The sequence below is a fragment of the Calonectris borealis genome, chromosome W (assembly GCF_964195595.1).
Source record: "Calonectris borealis chromosome W, bCalBor7.hap1.2, whole genome shotgun sequence".
In the NCBI taxonomy this organism is placed as follows: Eukaryota; Metazoa; Chordata; class Aves; order Procellariiformes; family Procellariidae; genus Calonectris; species Calonectris borealis.
Window position 1 is genome coordinate 2,366,667 of NC_134351.1, and position 24,463 is coordinate 2,391,129.

The 24,463-nt window shown below is 42.3% G+C and overlaps 1 protein-coding gene across 1 annotated transcript in view; it reads right to left on the reverse strand.

Annotated features, from left to right (window-relative positions):
* Positions 1–24,463, reverse strand: part of LOC142074710 (netrin receptor DCC) — a 566,907-nt gene that overhangs the window by 48,361 nt on the left and 494,083 nt on the right. The window contains exons 16-21 of the mRNA XM_075135512.1: positions 23,895–23,990; positions 19,754–19,992; positions 15,408–15,546; positions 11,306–11,413; positions 8,275–8,469; positions 3,199–3,231 (exon numbers count right to left, since the gene is read on the reverse strand). Of these exons, the coding sequence (XP_074991613.1) occupies positions 3,199–3,231; positions 8,275–8,469; positions 11,306–11,413; positions 15,408–15,546; positions 19,754–19,992; positions 23,895–23,990 (810 nt within the window). The remainder of the gene's footprint in view (positions 1–3,198; positions 3,232–8,274; positions 8,470–11,305; positions 11,414–15,407; positions 15,547–19,753; positions 19,993–23,894; positions 23,991–24,463) is intronic.

A 24,463-nucleotide genomic window follows, 5' to 3' on the forward strand; every position in this document is an offset into this window, starting at 1 on the left:
AGAAATCTCTGAGGTTCTCCCTGAACTCTCCTCTTCTCCCTATCTCCTTTTTTGCACCTAGGGATGGCAGCAGTTGTACCGTCCCTTCTAGCTGACCCCCACTTCTAAGATCTTCAAAGCTCTACCACCGCATGCCCTCAAACCTCGCCATCTCCGCCCAAACCCCCTCGCACGTCCCACACCCTCCAACAGTGCTTTGCTGCCACGTAAGTGAATTTTGCTTCCTGAACTCAGGAACCACGAGCCGGCATTAGAGACAGATGACCTACCAGAGTTAATTCATGTCACTCAATAAGAATTGCATTTGTGGCAGAGATGGCCCTAAGGGCCTTGTCCAAAGCACAGAGTAATTTAAAAGGCTCCCACTGACTTTAGCAGGCATTGGTTCAGGATGATTAAAGAATTAGCTTCGATGATCTCTAAGGCAAATGAGCCTTTAGAAACTTTGACTTTCTTTATCTCAATCCTTGTGCTTGGAGTACAGTTACAGTGAGACCCAGCCCCATCGACTTGTCTTTAACAGAGTCGCCTAAAGATCAACTAGACGCAAGTGAAGACCTCAGACTTCGTCTGATTAGAGTTCATCCCTGAGGTCACGTAAAAACGGAAACTGAATTTAGATATCAACAAGCCTATGGCAGATACAACAAAAGGCTGAGAATTTCTCCCCCTTGTATACTGCAGCCCTAAAGAACGAAAAAGCAATGTATTTCAACTACCCAGGCGGAAGACAGTATTTATGTACGAGAGAGACTGTGTTTAACTCATGCTCTGCATACCCGCTGTCTGCTAAAGACACGCTTTCATTTTTGTAAGTCATTTGACTCAAATCAAATCAAAAAAGCCCACCATACCTGAAGCGATCGGGAATTCACAGGCTACGGCTGCAATCCCAACACACCGCTGTTGGGATGTTGGGATGTCCCCCAGGGACGTACCCTGGGGATGTGCTTCAGCCAGACACCACACTGCAAGTAGTTACACAAGGCTGGTTGAAATCTTTCCTGTTTTAAAGTCTATACGGAGTATCGTTCACTAAAAAGGTTGCAAACACTGTTCAGGCTGGACAAGAACAATGAATCATTCTGGTGACAGTTTTTCCGTAGCAAGCAAAACCCTAGCAAGGGGCACAGTGTTCCCAGAGGAACACGATGCACAAACGGAAAATGACCCAGACGTCTTTTTTTCCGTGGTAGTTTGAGGAATATGTATTCACCTACCATATACAGCATAGCTGCACTTGACCTGTCATGCTTATTTACATCTCCCCATGAACTAAACTACAGCACAAGGTGGGATAGGCAGGTCTCTCTGCAGAGGATCTGATTCTTTATATCCTTGTGATGGACGTGAGTTCACCATGCTATGGAACACAGAAACGCTTTTCCACATTTCCTATATTTTTTTTCCTCCCATAAAGCATCACAAAAGTAGTATGTAGCGCATCCAACAAATCTGGATTTTCTGCAGCGTTACATGGAAAGAAGCAAGCAGAAACTCAGGAACAAGCCTGATGCGGCTTTCTCAGATACCTGCTTCATGAGCAGAAGATGGGACAAGTATAGAGAAAGAACGGACCATGTCTACAGGAGTGGTTGTCCTATGATAGCTACAGCAGGTTATGCCCGGCAGCGCGCTGTGACTGGTGCTGGCTTTGCCACCGGAAATCACAATCAGCGGAGAAGGCTGATGCTCCACGTCCTACGCCATGAGCTCCATTAAACAGCACTACTGTATGGCCATACAACCACGGAGTTATGCTGGAACAGAGCAACACGCTCAGTGAAGAACTAAACCACAAACTCTGCTTTCCATCCAGCCCTACTTTTTTGCCCTTTTTTTTTTTCCAACTGAACTTGACACTTTTTCAATCCTGCTTACCAGGTGGTACCTTGTGCTGAAGCCTCTCCTAGGTTTTCCAAACCTGCCTGAAAACATTTTAAATGCAAATTTGAGAGAAATATACTGACAATTTACATTCAGGCTTCTTTGTAATTGAACACTTTTACCCTTTAAAAATAGTTTTTATCTATTCAAACCTGACAATTTCAATTTGTGTGTGCGCTGTGGTGTAAAAAATAATACTGAGCAAAACCAGCTTTTAATTTTACAATTTGTATACTTCTACTCCTTTCAGCAAATCATACGCTGAAATCAGAGGGTGAATTTCCAAAACTGGCTGCGCGCGGGTCTCTCCAATGTGCTACCTCGCTGTGAGACTGTATGTGGTACCTGCTACTAAGTAAAATCCTAGTGAAGAAATATGCTCTGGGTTACCTCCAGGGATGCTCCAGGTCAAAGAAAAACCTATAAAAGGGCCTAGAGTTGACTTTGATCTTCGAAATAACGCTTTCTTGTCTTCCCTAGGAATTATCTATTGCAAGTTAACTCAGCTCACTAAATTGGAGTAAGACGGTAGCTGTTAAGTGAAGCCAGGGATTTGAGGTTTGCCTCACTTTGCCTTTTGAACTAGCGTGAAGTGAGAGTTCAAATCCAAATAAACCTCCCAAGACCAGGCCTGCATTTTCCAAATGTCACTGTGACTGTTTCCTTGGGCAGATGTCACATGAATGTACAATGCTCTAGCTGTAATTGAAAGAAATACTTAGGAATAAATAGGTCTAAAGTAAAAAAAGGAGAAAATATCCTAGCAACAGACTTCACGAGTATTCGAAGGAAGACAGGAGCAGAGGACCCGTGACTAATCAGACATATATTCATATTTGGAAAACGTAATGATAATGCCTTGAAAAGTTGACTAAACTTTGCTGTTATTAAACAGGAGCTGCTGGTTTGAGAGAAAAGATGATTTATGATTTCTCACTGTGAGGCTTTTGAACTTTAATCTCTAACCCACGAAAGGGTGCAAGAGGAGCCTGGAAATTATGCTGAGCTTAATTATACTTAATGTGAATTATTCAGAAGTGCAGCAGAGAGACTAAGAATTTATTTCATACAAAGAAGCTTGACGTTTTAATTGGTCCTTCAGAAAAGAGACAAAACAATTTCCTCTCCCGAAAATTTACATCTTCCCCATCAAAGCAGCAGCCTCAGCCGAGCAGAACTTCATTAACAAGATTAATTATCACGCCAGCGTCTGCCTCATCAGGTGTGCAGCCCAGGTGAAAAAGCGCGGCCCCCTCCCCGGCGCGCCCCCGAGGCTCCGGCAGAAAAGGCGACAGATTGAGGGCACCGTACCTTGGTCATTAGCCATTTTGTCAGGGTGCTCGACTGCAAGAAAGAGACAATGTCATTAGAGGCTGACAGCTCCTCGCAGACGAGCCGACGCGTCACATCAACTACCGTGTCCGCGGGCTGGCGCAGCGCGGGGCTGCCTTCCCGCACCGCGGGCCGACGAGTTTTACCGTTCCCTTTTTCAGAGAGATCCTGGAGAACCGAGAGGACAAACACAGAATCATAGAACCATAGGATCACAGAGTGTCTCGAGTTGGAAGGGACCCGTAAGGATCCTGGAGTCCAGCTCCCTGCTCCTGGCAGGACTGCCCAGAACTAAACCATATGGCTACGAGCGTCGTCCAGATGCTCTTGAACTCTGAACACAGGCTGAACCGTGCCTTGTATCAGGTATTTTCACCAAGTTCTTACAAATGTGAAACCTTTACCGCAGCATTTTTTCATTCTCTTGTTCTTTTTCTGTATGATCTGGGAAGTTTAATTAAGCAAGAAGGGAAAGAGAGAGAGATGCTGCTTCTTTAAATAATTACAGTCAAATCACCTACAAGTTGAAAGCTCAGTCTGACTTATATTATGATTGTTTCAGTTTTTTACAAAGGGGTTTAAAATTATTTACACGTTTTTGCATAATAACCATAAAAGATAGCATGATCTGAGGTGCACCAGACGACTTCAAAATTCAAGATATATTAAAAGCTTTCCTGCACAGCTACAACTTCTGACTATTTATGGTATGGCTGAGGGAATTAAACTTTCCTTGGATTCATAAGTAGCTACCATCATAGAGCATTAACCGGTCCTCTGCTTAATAAATTATGCAAGAACCTTAAGTACAGGAAATTGGGGGAAAAAGAAGTGATTTGGCACATGAATCTGGAAGTCAAATAACCATTGCCTGCAGGTGCAGAGCATGCTGCTCCCCTCGCTGCTAAAATCACGACAAAACCTCCTCTGGATCATGGCATCGCGCTAGGAACAAATGGAGGTACTGAACTAGCAGTAATTTACATTTACAGACACATCTATGAGCTCCGTGCCTGTGGCAGAGGCAGAATAATTCCTTTAATGACCCCCAAACCCTCAGTTAATTTTTTTTTCCCCCCTCTCGGACTTTTTCACATGGATGCAGAGAAGCGGGCTGCACGGAGCACATTGCCTCAAACTTCCTAGAAATCTGTGAGCCTGCGCTCCCCCGCTGAGCCATACCTCAGGTTATCACCTTTCCCTTAGGACAAAGGCGTTCATGAAAACGTGAAACCTTGCTCCCGACTGCAGCGACCTCCGTCCGGGCGCCGATGCCACTTAGAGGCCGCCCTGGCACCGCTCGGCGTTCGCTGCCTTCTCCAGGCGATGGAGGCGGCGAAGCCCCCGACACCTCCGGGTGGGTGAGACCTGCTCCTGGCAGGCCCCGGGGGTTCACGTTCGGTGCCGGCTGCGAACCACGACGCCGAGGCAGCATTAGAGGGCACTGCAGGGCTAGGAATGCCGCCCCACGCCGTCCCTGCCAAAAGGGGGGTCAGGGCGGGGACCGGCATCACCGGCGATTTCGGGGCTCTCAGAAATGGTGCGGCAGCGACTTGTGATCTGGTGTCCTGTGGGAAGGCCACGAATGCAGCCTTCCTTGCTCACCTTAGCACGCGGGGAATAAATGGGAGTGTACTGAAGCTCAGCCCATGGCCTCTTCCTCCCCCTCTCTCCCCCTTTCCACTTTAAAACCACATCTGATCCAGTGTTTTATTCATGCTTGACGTTATGTCTATAGGTGCACTAACAGGCAACTTTTTTCAGTTTATAGGTATTGATGTAGTGTTTTGTGTGATTCCGATAAGCAGAATACTACTGTCTAATTTTCTGTGATTAAAGGAGCTCAGCACTCAAGGAAGGTCTGTTTGTAAATGCTGGCTGAAATCCAGAATAGGTATGGCTAAGCAGAAGAAAGCATAAGCACAGTTAGCAAGTGCAGTTCTGAGAGTTGCTTGTTTCTGCAATAGATGAAAAGAAAAATCACGGACAAGTTATTGAAAAGATTGAGGAAATCCTCCTCCCTGTCTGTCTGCCACCGGTTCATTCATTCACTCTCTAGTTGTCATGTTTCAGTGGGCAGCTGCAAATAAATTTTAGACTATTTATTTATTTCTGCAACTTAATAGATTTCTGAAAATTCATAGGCCATAAAAGTAACGTAACAGTGAGAGTTGGAATTTAACTTCAGGGGCAATCCGTGACAATACACTGCGAAAGGCTGCAAAATACGCATACTATTGGGGCACACTCTGCTTCTCTTCCATATACACATATACATATATATGTATACATAATATTTACTGAAGTCATCCAAACTCAGTAAGGAGTAAGAAAAATCCTAATAACTACCTCAAATTTTGGCCCAAATTATATAACAAAAAAAAAGGGGGATGTTCAATGACATTTTATCCTTCTATTCCAGGTCCCTAAGAATGTGTGTATCAGATTCTTCATGCTTTAAGTGATACATTTAACCAGCCAGAGCATAAAAAAGCAGCTCCTCAACTGATGTAAACTGTCGTAGATTGATTGAAGTTCACAGCGTAACGACGATTTACGTAAGTTAAGGATGTGCCCATTTGCCTGTATATTATCATCAGTGGAGCTGATGGAGGTGGAAGAATATAAACTCATTGCTCTGTGCTAGAGTTATTTACTATTAAACATCTCTCCTTCTCACAGATCACTACGTTTTCATTAGTAAAGGAAAGTCACTACAAATACTCACACCGCAATTACAACACAAGTAATGGCTTGGTTTCCTTGGAGGAGCTTTATGTGCTACAACATATGAAACGAGACAGTGGGTGACTTAGTGGATCTTTGATGCTTGTTTAGTTCCTTGTGATTTAAAACTCCCTCTGATCAGGACATAGATTTGCCATCAGAGCACGCATTACCATATGGCACATATACATCATCTGTTAGTAATCATTAAGGGCAGGAAACCAACATTTTTGCTTAATTCAGAATGCATTCAAGATTTCAGAAAGTCTTTTCACCGCAAGCGTAGGGATAGATTTGTCAAAAAAACAGTTGAATATTATTGAACATGACATATTTAGGGTGGATATCATTAAGTATTCATGGCAGGGTATTAGACGTAGTCCTTGTAGGCTATTACAAGATGTAACAAACGTATAAATTCATCTTTTTGGTATCTGTTGATGCTGTCTGATCTAGAATTCATTTCCCAAATGAGTTTTATGGTACTTTGTGTAAACATTACAAAGTAGGTGATATCAAGTGCATTAATCTTTTGGTTTAGTTAGATATCTGGGTCTCTGTAACTTCTCGTATCTCATTAGTCTGCAGTTATTATATTTTGATGCCTTGACTCATTTTAAACCCAGTCTAATAGACTACTTCTGCTTGGCACAAATTGTAAGCATGAAATTAAGTTGGCACCATCCGCTTGATAGAGATGAAGCACCCGCAAAGTGCTATCTCTTCACATTTCATGGCAGCGGAGAATGAATAATCAGGATCTTACCAATAATTCATTCAAAGTGAAACATGACTTGGACAAGTCAGTCCTGCAAACCTGGGCCGGCGGTGATAAGCTCGGAACAAATTGATACAATTTTTCATTTTTTTTCTGACTCCTGCTAATTCACGAAAACTGTTGTATGAGGCTTTTCACTCCCAGCCTGAATGGTCGATAGCATGCGTTAGGGACGCTGGTATCAGTGAAGCAAAAAGGGCAAGCTCTCTGCCAGTGCTGCTCAGGACACTGGCTCCTTCACTGAAATCCCTCCTTAATGGCTGAAAATGGACTTTCCCCTCCTTCCCTCAGAAGCAGCAGAAAAATTTGCTATTCACATGAAGGTTTGCTGAAAGACAAACTCAGACACAAGCTCTCTCCAAACAAACACACAAATCCCCCAAAGGGAACGATGTGGGGCGGTGCGTCACCCCTCCTCTGCAGTCACTTCGCTTGGCTTTTGTGCAGCTCGCGTTAAATTAAGTCACTTATAACGGGTTAAGAGGAGGCTTGAGCGTGAACGCTAATTCCAAGCCTCTCAGGCGCAGGTTTGAGTCTGAGTTTCCCTCATTTCCCTCCAGTCGTGACTTCTCAAGCCCAACCTGCATCCAGTTTCAATTACCTTCTGCCAAGATGTTATTTTTGTATACAAATCCCCGAATTTTCTCTAGGGAAGACACAGCGATAACGTGCTCTCTCATATGCCACGCTTCTTTCCTGGAATAGGTTCGCTGTTTATGTCAGTTGAGTTTTTCATTAATTACATGTCTTTTTTAAAAGTAATTTCATACCTTTGTGCAAATGAATGAGTGACAGTTAAAATATAAGGAGCAGAGCTGCGGCAAGCACCCTGCTTCCCACTCACGGTAATATTGCTTACATCTTCATAACTAATAATTTCTGGGTAGATCACGTCAGGGCTTCACACAGACAGGCAGCGGGGAAGAGAGAAGAGGAATATCTCTCCACGTTAATTTGAAATTGAGTCTAATACAAGTGCAGTCCTTTGCTCTCCTAAACACGGTGCTGAAATACCAGCCAAAAAAAAAAAGGGTGCCCCTCTTTTGCCTGCTCCTTCTCACTGGTCACTAAGGGAGAGGGATCAGGTATTAATTAGTCTGTTAATAACGGGTACTGAAAAATCTCTGGAACAACTTTGCCCACGCAAAGTCAAGTTGCATCTCAGTTTGCTGAGATTTTGAATCCTAATTTTGCATGCCTACTCTGATGATAGGAGTGTCATTACAGGTTCCTACAGTCACCGGGGGATCCAAAATGAAAAGGGACCTCCCTAGAGAAATCCAGTCAGATCCAATTAGCTTTATTATTGATGGTAGAAAGTTAGGTGGTGTCAGAGTGCCTTCCCCCAGCTGAATTTAAAAATAGAGTTACTGCCTCATTATGTGGTTTACTTTTGTCAACTACTGTATGTACCATTTTGCTTTTATCTCTCAAAAACAGTTTCAAGTAGTAGGATCTCTTCCGGCTGACATGGAATTAATTGCAAAGCTCCCACAGAGGCATTAGAAAATTCTATGTATCATTAATATCCAGATGACACAGATCCAAACCTTTCAGCGTCCGGAAGAAAATAGGATCGGAGAGGGGCCCCACTCCCTTGGCATTGCGAGCTTGGATTCTGAAGTAGTAGACAGTGTCCAGGTTGAGGTCCATGATCTGGTGGGTCAGCCGGTCGCCGCTGATGGACTCCATAATCCAGTCGTCAATTGGAGCATTCTTGTCCAAAGTATAGAAGAGGATGTAAGCTGAATAAACACAGTCTCTCAGTTAGTACTGCAATCAAATTTTAACGTGCTTCCGTTATGAAATACATATAAAAATCAGATTTCTTAAAAATCAGGGGTGTCTTTTTAAAAGCAGTGATGGCAGGTCGCCAGTCAAAGTAGCTTTGAGGAATGTTATGACAATACACATTTGTCTATTTTTAAAACAAAACCACACTTACAGTATTCACTGTAAGAAATATAGATTTAACAAATACAAAAATAGGTAGCAGACATTAAAAGGCCGTTACAAGTGCATTTCTCAAATTCAGGTGCACCATTCAGTCTGACAGGTGCCATAAACCACACGATATAAGTCTTTAGTGGTTCAGTGCTGAAATAAAACTGAACGGCATCAATGATACACATCAATTACTGGGTGCTTATGGGAAGCCATACGATATTTCTTGGTAACTACAGGGAAAAGTATTTTGGGGGAAAGAATGAAGAATTAAAAATTTTGGTAACTTAGAGTACGACAATAACTACTTACCACTGAATAAAACTTAGAAGTTTTAGAACTTAGAGAGTAGAAGTACCAGTGCTAGGAAACTATAATAGTTTGTAGGAATTACCTTGTCAGCACATGAAATTTTGGGAAGAAGAAAAAAGCCTGTAGGAAAGGCTGAGAAGTCCAGCACACCCTCTGTGCCAACCCAGCCTCAGCTGGGGACCTGCAGCACCGGCCTCTGCCCAAATTTGAAAACGTTTTCTTTTTTTTTTTTTTTCCCTTCTTTTCCTTTCTTTTTTTTTTTTCTTTTTTTTTTTTCTTTTTTTTTTCTTTTTTTTTTCTTTTTTTCTATTTTTTTTTTCCCCTGAAAGGCTCCCTGGCAAATTCGTCCTACGCAAAAACCCCACTCTGAGTCCAGTCCTGAGTGCCGTGCCGCAGGTGTGAGCTACCGGAGCAGAGAGACTTCTGGACTTCATCTTTGTGCCTGGGTCCAAAGTGACTACGAAATTGGTGTAAGCCTTATTATTGCTGTTTCCCTGTTCTTTTCTGAAACAAAGATGCTTTTCAAAACTCATTCCACATGAATGGTTACACTGGTCATGGACAAGCGGTGTTAGGATGGAAATGATACGGTTTTTTGGGGGGGGGGGCGGTTTGCTTGTTTTATATTATGGGATTTTATTTAGAGGCTTGTAGTTTGGGATTACTAAAGCAGTTTCGCTGACCATGACATTTGGATTAATATATATATAAAGTTATGAAAAAATATGTATGTTTCTCAAATTAACACAAACACATTCGCTCAAGCATTTGTAGGGGTGAAGATTTGGTTGTTAGGGACATTTCTGCTTTCCACAAGCAGTTGTTTCCTCTGCTTGATATGTCTAAGCAACATTTGACCACACATTGAGCAAAAAATCCCTATGAGAGTCGTTCTTCAACCACGTGCTACAAGAAAGAAGTTTGTGCATGGATGTCAGGGGACCCAGTCTGCTCTCAGGTCTGAACGCTGCTGTCGATGGAAAAACTCTATAACATAAAGTTGCTACCACGGAGTCATTTCACGCCTTGAAAGTCAGGAAGGCTTTTATTGTATTTTGTCTTTTAGTCATAGGGAATCAGGACCATTAGCACTCATTTCAGTGTGCTGTCCATCAGAATGATCGTTTCTTCTCTCTAACGGCTAAATTAGGTTAGTGTAAACAGAGCCATTTCATCAAAACATCCTCCTTTCCGACATGGTCACGGATTGTGAAGTGCTGATGATAATGTAGAGTGAAATTATGCACAGTTATGCAAGTCTAACCTAGGAATCGTTATTGCTGGGCGATATATTTCCACAAGGAAATATATCCTTATTTTATTGGTAACATGAAGTGGGATACTTCCCTGGTGTAACTCACAACAGCTCATCTGACGCCAGTGAAGCCCTGCTGAGTTACAGCTGTTAAAACCTGACCCAGTGCTCTTGACTGCTAATGGCTCACACGGGACGTCGTTCTGAAGCGTTCTTCCCCTTGCACCGATATTTCTCCATGCTTCAGCAGCGTGTTGCTGGGATTACTAGCAGTAACGGTGACGTATGCACGCTTTCTCCCACATAAAAATATGTTGTAGAACTGGTCTAACCCGACTGTTTGTAGTAATGTGAACATAACGTGCACATTTTTGAAGATGAACAATATTTCTCCTAATAATTATATGCCTCTGAGATGTCTATTAGCAGACCAAAATGATCATTTAAAGGCAAAATTTCAGATAGAACTCTACTGAAATAACAATAAAAGTTTGTAATGGGTTTCTTAATTAGGCACTAAGGTTAGATGCAATATTTTGGAAAATAAAACCTGTCACTGTGAAGCATCTATTAAGTTCAGTTCTTGTCAGTCAACACTGAGGTTTTTTTCCTGATCATCATTGCCTTAAATTGTTACTGTAAACTTAAATATCTAGCAATAAATCCTCCCATTATGTGCTGCACTGAGCAACCCATCATTATGTATATTGTGTATTGCATTATTGCCAAACAAAATACTTATTATTAGTCATTTCTAATTATCATTGAGCAGCACGTACCACAAAACCTTTGCTTAGAGTGCTGCCTTTTTAAACTTATATTACCACTCTTTGCATTTAAAAATAAAAGATTTACATCCTCTGACTTACAGATCTTGCAGTATTCCTAACATTGCCTTGAATCCTAGACCAACTTGGCTGATAAAAGTAAAAGAACATAAAATAACATCAGATCAAATAGCATTCTAGAAAAAAAACCAGAGATGTTTCCACAGAAAATAGGGAATGAAAGCAGCAAATGATCAGAACGGTGAAATAAAAAGGAGAATGCAGGATAATGTAAATGTTTACCAGTAATTTTTCCATTGGCTTCCAACGGCGGCTGCCAGCTGACAATGACAGCCCGGGGCTTCCCTTCCCGTGTAATGACTGTCAAATCCTTGGGAGCAGAGGTGGGAGCTGAAAATAGTGAAAATAATTGGAAACAGAAGTTACTCACCTTCTTTTGAATTCCTTACACACCGTAGCAGGCATGAACTACTCAGTAGGCATTTACCGCTTTCAAATGCGAGTGTCCTTAGACGCATTTCAAACATGTAACGTATGATTTGTCTAGAAGTGATATTTTAATAGTGGCAATTGTACAAAATACTGCGTGTGGATACGCTAGGATTTGGTGGATAGTTCTTATCCTCTTACCGTTAATATTGGTCCTTACAGCTAAACAACCACCGAGGTATCCAAGAACGTCTAATATACTCTGGGAGCCCTACACATTTAATAACAGTAATAACATTGTGGCTTCTCTATTAGGAACATTTGTAGGTACGTACCAGTATAAAACAAATATAATTGTGTATATTCATTAAATATATGCTCAGCTTGGGACATTTTAGACATGATAATTCTTAGCTTTTCTATTTCCATTGCATTAAAGACGGAAGGTTGGATTTCTGAGCCTGCAGTGTCTGCTTTGCACCCTGCTTTACTAATACTGGCCATGAGGTCTTGCACAGTGTCTCAGATATTTTAAAATCATATCGTAAGACTGTGGAGGAGAAAGGAAAAATGGGCAGTTATTAAAAAACAGTTGAGAGAGAGGAGTAATATATTGGCGCTGAGTTCATTCACTTAGTTTTGATACAGGCTGTTGATGACTTAGAGCATACAGATAGCATAACAGCGTGGAGAACACAGTGTACGAGCATCCCATCATCTGTGTCCTAGCCATATGGCCACTAAACAACCTTCTTGAATGTTCGAAGAACTGCTCCAAAGTCACTTTACGAGGTAAAGCTTTAAAAATCTGTTGGATCATGCTGAGCTAAACCAGTCCTATCTAAAGCACAGACACAAATCTGCAGGGTGATGAACATTCAGTGATTTTAAACAACAAGAAGGAAGGGAAGAGCCAGCTGCCGTACAGGCTCTGGTCACAAGGAATTGATCCCTTTGAAATAACACCGAGCGGATGGTCTCATGGTATTTGCATCAGTTGAACTTTTCAAAAGTGGGATCCAGAAAGCAGCCAAGAAATCTGCACACAGAAAACAGAAGTTTCTTTAGCATTGTTATACTACTAAGCAGGTGACTACTCGTCAGCTGATGTTCTTTGTGGCAGATTTGCAGTGGATTATCTCTTTGCTATATGTGCTGGAACAACACGTTCGGTCTGGTACGTCCAGAGCCAGCACAATGGGACTTGCAGTGTTTCACTTCAGTCTTGTCACAGAAGCTGCTCCTCGCTGGAAGCATCTTTCTTAGCCTGAAGTAGGCAGGCCACAATACGAGCTCACAGATCTTTGAGAAGTCTCTTAATCCTCGGCAATGCCCAGCATGATGTGAGCTCCCACACTGCTAGGGAAGTTTGCATTATTGTATTGTCATTATTGCAGCTGCTGCTTCTTCTCCTTCTCCTTCTTCTTATTGTTATTATTATTGTTATTATTATTATTATGTCTTGAGAGGGTTGTGTTGCATTTAAAAGCTACTCAGCTTATAGCCAGCTTGGGACACTGGCTCATCAGTTTGAAGTACTAAAAGAAACACCTTGGACTGCCTTGCTATTTCAGGGAACTGCATGAGATAACCCTTTTCATAAACGAATCACACTTGATTTTAAAACAAAAATTGTCCTTCTCTTTACTTTTGCTAAGCCTATTCTGCAATATTCTCCAACTTAACATAAATGATTGTATGTCTACCACAGTGCATCCTGTTTGCCTGTATGCAAACTGCACCTTTATCTTAAACACTGTTTTCCGTTTTCTGATATTAACCCTTTTTGGCACGTTTTCACGAACTTTCCCTTCCTAGGCTTTCTGCCTTTTGTGAGGTTAAAATAGTAAAGCTTGTGAGCCCCTTTCTGTAACACAGGCTTTCCATGCTGGTGATTACCACGTGAGTCCCGCTGAGCGGCTGAAGCTGAGCTCTGCTTTCAGCAGACTGTGAACATAAGATATCATGAGAAAAATCAAAGCTTTAGATGTTTCCCTTAGCACTCATTAACACCCCTCGTATCAGTAAGACTTGTGTAGGCAGATCTGGGGATGGAACTTGGCTCTGAGAGTTGCTTTTGAATTATGGGCATAACAACTCTCCCTAGCCATGGTAGTAATCTCCAGTGAATTCTGTATCGATGCTGATATGTACGTTCTTTAATATCATTACGGGAAATTCAACATGCAGAATGGGTACAAAACAGGCAATAAAGATCAGCAGTGCAGGATGCCCTTAATTAACAGAGCTGCTCCATCAAGCTCAGATAATTGCATTGCAATCACATGGGAAAATCTAAGGACACATATATTCCCTCTTATTTTCCCTTTGTTAATTAACCGGCGTGTACTGTGGTTTTCATTTAAAAAAACCCTAACAAATCAATATTTACCAGCAGACTTCATTTGGTATCTGCTGGTAGAAACTGATTTGTAACGGCACCTAGAGTGTTTTCAAGGCCACTAGTCACCCTCAGGAAAAGGTACATATTGCTGTCTACAACAGATGAAGAAGAAAAATATTTTGAGCGAAACCATAGACACTCTTATCTCTGCACCAGGGACTATAGCAAGATATATAGGCAATCATAAAGACTGGAAAATGTAGTAGTCCTGCGGTGTACAGCCTCATGCGTTCATGGAGTTATTTAAAAGCAAATCTACTTGGGATTTTCAAAAGGGGGGCTCAATAGCTTATTCTAAAAAATGCAAATTTAATGGAAGACCCTACCCTTGTTTAAAGACAGTCTAGGGATCAGGATACATCCTTCCATTAATGCCTATGTGATAACTAGAAGTAAAGCCCAGGCCTGCTATTTCCCTACTGCAGTTAATTGAAGGCACACAAAAGGGAAAGAAACAATTATGTTTCGGAGAGGATGTTCTTATCTGCAGAGATCACTACGTCTCCATCTCTTTTCAAATATTTTTATCCCACTGAGCTAGGGTTACATATAATATGTATCTGGTGTCTGTAGCAAAATTGCATTTAGTCCCCTTCAGAATCTGAAGTACCTTTCAGGTCATAGCTTCCTGCTTGGAAAATACCACTCAAATACTTGAGAAGAGCAGCTAAATTAAGCCTTCAAAGTGTATTTGTTTATTATAAGCATATTGTTAATCTTAACAATGGCTGCTTGCTGGAAGTGAAATACAGATGTATAAAAACACGGAGCATAGGAAAGACGCCTTACCAAACTGTCAGCAGGGCGTTTATACAAGTCAACGTTTTGCACAGGGTAGATAATTGTGTCTTTACAACAAATAATACGCAAGCTGAAAAGACTGCTCACTTGACTTCCCCCTTCCCCCCCGTTTGTGTCTGTCTCTAGTTTTGCACACACGGTTTCAGTCGCTGTAACTCTGACTGTAGGTCTTGGCTAGACCGATGCGCTGCTCACCAGACGGTGTACAGCAAACAGCTAACGTGTCCACACAGTATTATGATCGGACCCGCGGTTGGTTAGTTTTTAAACACATCCCTTTAGTTCTTGACTCAAGAAGCACGTGCATTAGATAGAAGCAGTCACTGAGTCCTTTTTACTAACCGGGTAAGATGGGAATTTATGACCTTGAGACACGTAGAACTTTGTAAGTTGAAATTTTAAAGTAGCAAAATCAGCGTCTAATAATAAGAGAATAATTGTTCTCGCCTGATCTTGGCTTTCTTTGAAAAGTGAAAACTATTTTAAATCATTAGCATTAAAAGTCACAGATACTCATTATATTACGAGGCAAAGTATTACACACACATACTACCATCTCCTAACTTCTTGCAATGACACCAGAGCTCAGCAGACTGACCGCTCTGCTTTGCTACCCATGGAAAAAAGTGAAGAACTACAGTTAATTTTGCACATACGCTGTCGGTTTATGGAGTTAGGATGAACTTGAACAAGGCTTTTGATGACAAATAAAAAAACCAAAGAAAGCCCTTCCGGCAGCTCTTGCCGTACCTGCTTCATAGGTGGTGGCGTGCGCGGTCATGCTCCAGGTGCTGGACCGCCGACCTTTGGTGACCATGACGGAGAACTCGTACATGGTGTTTGGCTTCAGACTTGTCACGGTGTGACTCAGAGCGGTCGTATCTGCCGACTGCAAAGAGATGGAGCGGAGAACGTCTTTAAAGCCACTCCTTTTGCTGGTAGCCAAGCAAAACACGGTTACAATGGATTCCTTTTTCAAGCAAAACAGCTCTATTGCTACTGCGTACCTTAACGGGAGTATTTTTAGTACCATAAATATGATACTAAACTTGCTGCCTATAATTTAGGCAGTTAAATAAATTATTGTGATGCTTTCTCTTTCTCTTTTCCCAAAGTAATTTGCCATGCATTTTTTTCAAATGTAAATTGGAAACTAACCCCATGTCCTTCATCTATGCCCACACGAAGGAAAAAAATAGGAACATTTCCATAACTTAAACACTTATTTCCAGCCTCTTTGATGGGTTCCTTCTAAAAAAAAAATGTTTTTAATATCTACGGATTTTTAGTGGAGGCTCAGAAAGCATTTTTACCCCTAGAATGGCCCTGACTAAGGCTTCCCAGTTCCTGGGGTTAACACGTATTTATGATGGACATGAAAATATGACCCCGGACCCCTGCATAAAGATGCATTTTGTATTCATAAGACACACTTTTGCTTGGTTAAGTATGTTTATACATTAGATTATATTTGAAACATACTATTGATCTGCCTCACTATGATATGTTATGAGCAACTAAACATATTGATGTTGATGTGAATATTACATTGCTCATTTATTTTTAGCTGATTTAGCTTTTTACCTCAGCCTGCAGTAAGGAACAATTTGAGACAAACTGCACTAGTATCAAAGGAGACAAGTGAGAAGAAAATTATGGGACAAATTGGTGACAACTGAAAAAAATCAATTCCCACGCTTTTCAAGCTACAGAGCCTGCTGTGCAATCCTCCAGCATCAACAACTCACAGGCCAGTGAGTTAAAGGTGCTGTGCACTTTTACGTGTTTATGTACCTATGGACCTAAAGTTTACTGAGTAAGGACGACATATATATGACTTTGCATCAGACAGCTACCTTGATGTTCACATTCGGGAAGCGGCTCCCAAGAAGGCATCTTGCTGGCATGCATCAGTAGTGCCATTCTGATGCTAACCATCAGACGAATCAAAAATAAATCGACCTTTACTAAAAATGGTACACCAAGTTGCCAGCACACCACAGAACAAAGCAGTGATATTCAAGGGGGAGTGGGAGAAATTTACTTTGCAGAGACATTAATGAATGGGCTATATATGCCTACATGGGACGCTGTTTTATCACAAGTGCTCTGACAGATGCTTTGCATACTACTTATAGGAAGACTTAACGCAAGGCCAGATTTTATCTTCTTCATACTCAATTAAAATTCCTAGTTCTTGGAAATCAGCAGTTTTGCAACTTATCTGTACTAGGGGTTTACTCCAGCAGAGAATCTCCCTCTATAAAAAGTCTTACTGAAGCAAAGACAGCACTTATAACCTATGTGTTCATAAACTACTCAACCAAACTACTCAGCCACTTGCCAAAGATGGCAAAATCTACCTGCTAGAGTTTATACAAGTTATTCTTTGACTAAAGGCTGGATTTAAATATGAGGAATAATAATTTTCTCCCCCAGAAAAGATTTTGGAAGAAATGAAATGATTTATGGCATAAAATACTCCTCAGCATGACTGAGGGTAACTAAATCTGATAACTACCACTATGGAGGGCTCAGATATTACACGTCGCCAGGAAAAATGCACACGGGAAAAACAATAGGGTTTGAACCTATTCCTGGACAAAATAGTCTTTAGTGGAACATAAAGACATTGGATTCTTTTTTGTAAAAAGAAAGTTATTTGTCTCCAGCTGAGTGTTTTTCTTTGACTGTTTCACTCAATACTAAATATTAGCATTTCAATAGTCGCAAACATCCTTGAAGTTAATATCACATTGAGATGAAGGGGCTGTAACTGTAGCAAGTACCTTTAGTAATGCCACATCGTGCCTGTTTGGGACAGTTTGTGGAAAAGTAAAGTTGGCAGGGCAAAGTTAAATTTATAAACTTCCGACTTCAATAGGAAAGGCCAAACCCTTCATTAAATTACATTTGATATACATTTTTGAAGCAATGGGAGACTTTAATGGGAAAATCTCAAAAGAATTGGAAATTCAATGCCAAAACACAGGCAAGTGCTATGGGAACCTGTTTGTGAGCCTGAGCCAAACCCCTCTGAAGAAAACACAAGTTTTCCCTGCCGTTTTCAAAGAATAACACAATAGGCTTTATCCTGGTTTCTTGAAAAAATGTGGTTATTTCAAGAAAGCAGACCCTCTTGAAAGATTTTTCATTGTTTCTGCTTCTGGGTGATTGAACTGGAATAAATGAATCAGACCAGCTCTTTACACACCACCCACAGACTGGTCAAACTAGAGATGATGGCAAAAAAAGGTAATTTCACACTTGCTCCTCTCCTCTTCAGTCTCCTGCTCCTCGAGGGCTCCCGGAGCCCTGCGCGGTGGCTCCGCGAGAGATCTCCACCTGCGCCTTTTAGCAGAAGGCCAACGAGCTCCACACCTCCGAGCAGGACATGCTTCTGCACAGCAAATTAATAGGGCTCTTTTTGATCATTTTTGTTTGTCACCCACCATTTTCCACTGCATGCAGCTCAGTAAACGCACTGGGAAACTACAGAAAATGTTATGATTGACTGTGACTGGCAAAACATAATGCTGTCTTTTCTGGAGCTTTGATTTCATCACTAGAGCTGCAAACTGTGCCTCGCTGTGCTTCCCTGTGCTATACTCCTCATTTTGTTGGGCATGGAAATCCATCTCTAAATAGCAGTCAGATCAAGGTATGGCATTCAACACATTACAATGCATCATTTTGGCATCCTTAATTACCTAAGAGCTTGTTCTTATTGTTACAACTGCATGAGCATACAAAATTTGGATCTAATACTTCAGGTCATCATGTCAGCATCTGAGGTTGTCAGAAGTATGGCAGTAGATGTAAATGCAAGGTAAGGGCTTTATGCTCACTAAAGATGTGCTATTATTTAAAAGCTTTACAGTGGGTCAGCACCTGCAGCAAAAAGCCAGCTGACCTGAGTCTCCTCTCAGCTGACATGAACACAAATCAGGGGTAAGGCAACTGAAATCGATAGTTCACGGCAGCACGCAGACTCAGCCGAGAGCCAACGAGCCAAATTCCGACGGAGATGTATAAGGGGGAGAGCTGAAAAACCACAATCAGAAAAGAGATTGAAGGCAAGAGCTTGTCCACCATCATTCCCATTGCTTCCACAAATTACCTGGGAAAGACCTCGAGATGAGAGTCTGTAAGACAGGTGTACCCCAGACCTAAAGAGGCAGAGAGCTATCCTCTGGGGTTTAGAAATGCCAGCCTGTATTTAGACACATCATTCAGGCTCTCATCGGAGCAGCCTCAGCGCTGGATGGAGCATGGCCTCTTCCACAGTCCTTGTAAAAATGACTTGTATGAGGCTGCTTTTGTTAGGACAGAGAACAGTAAAAAATGAGGCATCCACTTGCAGTATAAAAATACATCCATAGCAAACAACTCGCTATGGATCAATACGATCCTTTAGGCAAGCGAAAACAACTATTATGGTAGGGCAGAGGGGGAAGGACATGCTCATCGTGGGGAAGGTGGGTGTTATATGAGATGCAATATATAAGCTGACGATAGTGGGGAAAGGTAGCTTATTGTTCAAAAACAAGCAAACAAAAAAGCCTAAAGGCTGTGCTTGTTCCTTCCCATTCCCTGTCCCACCGTATCTCTTTGCTGCACCGCACGTGATTCGGTACTGCTTTCATTAGGCCTTGAAAATAAATTCCCATACAGAAAGTAGCATGCTGCTGTCATACCATTCAAATTGAGTTTTCTCATAAACTAACCTTCATTTTTTGCTATTTGGGAATACGTAATATGGGTGAGTGGAATTGCCATATAGTGGGTTTGCAATTGGTACCTCTTCCTATTCATGCTACACTATTGTGATACCAAATCTGTGACTAATTTCTATCTGATTGGTAAAGATTAAAGGTCAAAATCTTCAACAACTGGCATGTGGAATTAAAACATAGCGTTTTCATCCAACTAAGCACATAGGTTTCTAGGAAGCAGTAGTTACTCAGGCAAGTGTCCTTTTGATTGAAATGGGAATTTTGGTTGAGGGAAGTTCATAAAAGCCAATTCAGAGTCTTTGCAAATAAAATATGAACAGACGAAATAGCTCATAAATTCATAACGTGTTAAAATTTCACCTTGTACTTAGCACTCGTTGAATAGCTCGTTCTCCATCGGACTGTGTAGAAGCGAACCTCCGTAGTCTTTTGGTTCTTTGGGACAGAGTTGTCTGCCCAGATGACCCTCACTGCATCATGCGTAAGTGCAACAGCCTGGACACCTACTGGTGGGAGCATGGGGGTGGAGATATCTGGGACTGAGGTAGGGAAATCATCAAGCAAAGGATAAAAATCAACCTCTAATGGATCAATGGGGTCTGGGTCCATACATCACCAAATGAGCATTCCAAAATAAATGAATAGGTAAGTTCAACAGAAAAACAAAACAAAACAAACCAAAACACAAACAGCCACCAAGGGGCACACATCACAATGGGTTAAATGCATGGCATTAATGAGGAGGAGGAACATGAGGAGAACAGAAAGAAAGGCATTAATGCAAAATGAGAACGCACCAGCAACATTTCAGTTACATCACTATAACAAAACTAACCAGCGCTAAGCGCTATTTTTCATGGCTTGTTTAAATACTTCCAGGTATGCTGTGTTTTCTTCACATGAGATGAAGTTAATACACAGTGCCTCTCCTTAAAATGATTTACATTTTCTTAAGAAATTGAATCACTTAAATGATACATTATTGGAAACACCTACAAAGTGGAGAGTGTGTCATCTTCCAGTCTGATTTATAGACATGACATACTCTCACACGTGTAGGAGTTACCTACGCTTTTCTCTCTCGGCAGCCTCTTTCAGGCTCTGTTGTTGTTTAAGGCTCTTGAAAGGAACTTATTCCGCATCTGCTTAAACGTTTGTTAGGCAAAACAGAACAGAACAATTTCACTGCTGAAGTGAAGATCTTGCAGTTGTTGGTTTAACACTGTCGGCGTGTTAAATGTGCACATCCAGGCGTGGAGATGTGGATTATCTTCAAGCGGGCTTCTTCCTCGAGGAACAAGCACAGTTCCTCTCCCATGCGTCTGCGATGGGGTGGTCTCTGGGGAGCAAGACGCTGAGCACCATGCGCGTGGCGTGGCGGTGCACTATGCAATGTCAGAGGAAAATTCTGGCTGGCTTAATTATCGAGACAGTGGCACATTTCATTTCATTTCCAAAAGTTCAGATCTGAGTGGCGTGCTGGCACACCCAGTTAACTGTGGCCATGCTTCTCCTTCTGCTTCGTTGCAGAGGAGGTTTCTCTGAGTTGCGGTGGCGTGAGAGAGGAACCAGACGTTGGGTCAGCAGCAGATGACCGCTGTTACAGCCACGGGGAAAAAACCACCAGCCACCCATGTACAGAATTCCTCTCCTGATCAGCACTCGTCTCACCCCGATGACACCCACGCTCTTGGCTTCTCCAGGGCTCTACCTCTGCCCTTTGGGGCTGCACGGTGGTGGCACCCACGGGGGAACCAGAGACCATTTCTACTTGGTTTAAATACCTCTGTCCTTGTTGAAGCACCCAGTCAACTTATGGCCTATCTTTTAAAACTATACTTACCGACTCGTTATTTACCAGTTGTGATTCTTCTAAATACAATTTCAAAATGCAGTGGGTAAAGTGCAGCAAAAGCACACCAAAAGGTTGCTTGTTCCCCCACCCCCCCCCCCAAATAATGTGCTAATTAATTAATCAAAGCATAAACGACTCTAATATTTCCTTACTGACAGTTGCTACAGTTTGTCTGCTCCATGTGCAGTTCCAGCTCCTGACACTCTTTGATCATCCCTGTTTTACGGTTTTGTAGTTCTTACTCAGAACTTCGGGAGGTCACAGCCTTCGGAAGGAAAACCAGAGGAGACAAGGACGTTTACAATGTATGATAAGCCACTAAGTTCAACCTGCTTCTTGTGTTGCTTCTTTCATCGAAAGCTGCTTTATAAGAAGTTTGAATATGAGTGTTGAAGGAAATAAAGCAAGCCGGTTGTTGTTGTAGTGATCCGAAACTCAAACACTCGATCCGCACGGGGAGGAACGGGCAGCTGAATCTCTTTTTTGCCCCAGTCTGGTGAATCGAGCTTCTGCAAGTTGAAAGCTAACAGTTTTTTTTCCTGAACTGAAGTCTTCCAAAAGAATTGGCTGTAAACTTTGGAAGGTGAGCAATACCTGTTTCTGTTGGGGTTTTTTACAAAGTTATGATGGAAGTTGATGTGACTGGAGCTATTTTAGCAAATACTGCACGTCCTTTCTCTTTTTCTTTCCCATACTGAAAACTGAAGTCCTGCTGTTGGGGAGATTATGAAGGGAGGCTGGGTTTAGCAAAATAAATGGTCAGATTCGAGCAATCAAGATAATGCAGTTTCTGAAACACGTCACCACTGACCTGAGGAAGAGGGAAATGTCTATAATCCACCGGTGGCTGAAAATAGGTCCCTAAATACTGCCTCCATTTTCCACCAAAGTCTCATTTGCTATTATTTACGCGTGGACATCTGTCATTTGGAAATTGCAATCTCTTGACAGAAAATACTTCCTTGCTCTCTTTGGAGTCGTTTTGCGAATATTGCATGTTACGTAACTTCAGTTTGCACACCATACCACACAAGCAGACACCAAAGTATGTCTACGTATATGCCAAACGGACACACAAAGACACAGCTTTCGGTTTTCTTTGGTGCCCAGGGTGCGTTAGCTCATCCGCTGCTTGGGGAACGCAGTTCCTGTGCTGTCCTGCTTTGCTAAAAGCCTTTTTTGAGATGTTCCTCCACGAACGACCCAGGCCACCGGCTCCTTTCAGAGGCTGCATCCCGTGGGTGGGAGGTGGTGGGAAGCCCCGGGTACAGGCGTCTCTCAGCAATAAGAGAGAAGCACCGAGGTGGACTTCTCACAGATGATCATCGGGTCGGCTCACCAAAACAGAGCCCAAGCCTGAATTACCTTTTTCACACCTGGATATCGTTTTGTTTATGAGAGGTTATATACAGACATAAAATCAAACCCCACAGGCCAGCTGGGTAATTTTAAAATAGAATTGAAGGGAACAAAAACCATAAAAATAAATTATATATGGATCCTGAGGAAAACTCACTGGAAAAAGATTTTACAAGACACACACTCAGCAAGAATGACCTCTATAGTCTCCAGATAAGACGAAAGATTAATAATTTTGAGCCAGAAGTTCCCTGAAACTTTCTATATCTAATGTAGCTTGTTATGGTTGCCCTTGATTGTGTAATTAATCTCCTTTTTCTTATTTCTCCTTCTGACTTTCCAAGATTTCTCATGGGAATACTTCACAAAACCATACGCATAAAAGCTGTTTTCCCTTGTAGAGCCACAGAAGTGCCATTTGGTTGATTTATTCCTCGTGGTCCACCCACGCCAGCGTCAGTGATCGGGTTTGCTCTCAGTGACACAGCTCCCCTTCCAGGCAGCTCTGAACACCGTGGGTGAAACGCGAGAAAAAAACTTCGCCAAACGATGGTGTCACTCCAGAGGAAAAACACATTTTTTTTTCCTCAGTTCTGTTCTTTTAACCCCTCGTCAGTCCCACCCACACACCATGCGGCAGAGGAACCATGAGGCAGTCGGGAAGACAGGGCTACACAAGAATAATTCTGATTTTATAACTTTGCTAGCGTCCCAACAACGCATCCGTGAAAAACAGCTGCCTAAAAGCACCCTGCTCCATTACTGCTGGTAATCCTTTCTGCAAGCCTTATCCTGCCGGGAAGATCTTATCAGTATATTCCTTCACCTTTTGCAACCCCTCTACATGCCTCTGTAAACGTGCATGATGACGGTGTGTTTTTAACTAATTCATTTTAATTTAAACTGCTTTAAAAATGAAGAAAAAAATAATAATTTCATCTGGGCTTAATTCAGCAAAGTTATTCACCACTATTCTGCCCTGATCTTTAAATATTTAAATTGTTTGGGAGTCATGCTTCTCCCAAGCCAACCCGCACCAAAGAGCAAGCACTTGTGAGCATCCCATTAAATTTATACAGCCAATTTCTGGAAAAGGTAAATAATTCATTCTATCTGTGTAGTTACAATAAAGTGGAAAATGAAGCTGATTTATTCTAGCAGGGACCTGGAGGTTGCAGAGCTCTTTTCTTCCCTTGCCTTGACCAAAATGTTTTGCCTAATGCGCAGCTTTGTAAGGCTAACGCTCACCGATGGGGAGCAGATCATGAACCAGCGTGTGCAACTCACCTGTCATCGACCTGGTGGTCGCACTTTCGTACAGGGGCACCCCTTCGCCTGCGTTGTTAAAGGCCTTTAAGGAAATCACGTAATGGGAACTTGGCTCTGCAGGAGAAAACAAATAAGGCAAAACAAAGCACACACTGTTAAAGTCAGATCTGGGATGCAGAACGGACGAGCGCTTTCCTGAAAACCAAGAAAAAAGAAAATGAAGTTAAGCAAACACCTGTGCAAAGTAAGCGATGAGCGCAACTGCTGCCCACCATTTTCGTTTCCCTTCCAAAGGCTTTATTTATCTCAATCTCCTGGCGCTATCTTCATCAACAGTGAGCTGAAGTTCTCCTTTAAATCACCTGCAGCTTTGCCTGCATAAGCAAGCTGGGACCAACTTTGCGCATCAGCCGTACCTCCCGACCCACCGCTCTGAGCCGAGGAAGCCTCAGAGGCGGTGCCACGTGCGGTGCTGTCCCAGGGATGACGTGGGAAGAGATGGTTGAGGGTCACCAGCGACGTGTTGCCTTGGGATCCTCAACCCGCGGCCGTGAACCGCAGGCAGCCAGCTCTCCCGCGCTGCTCGG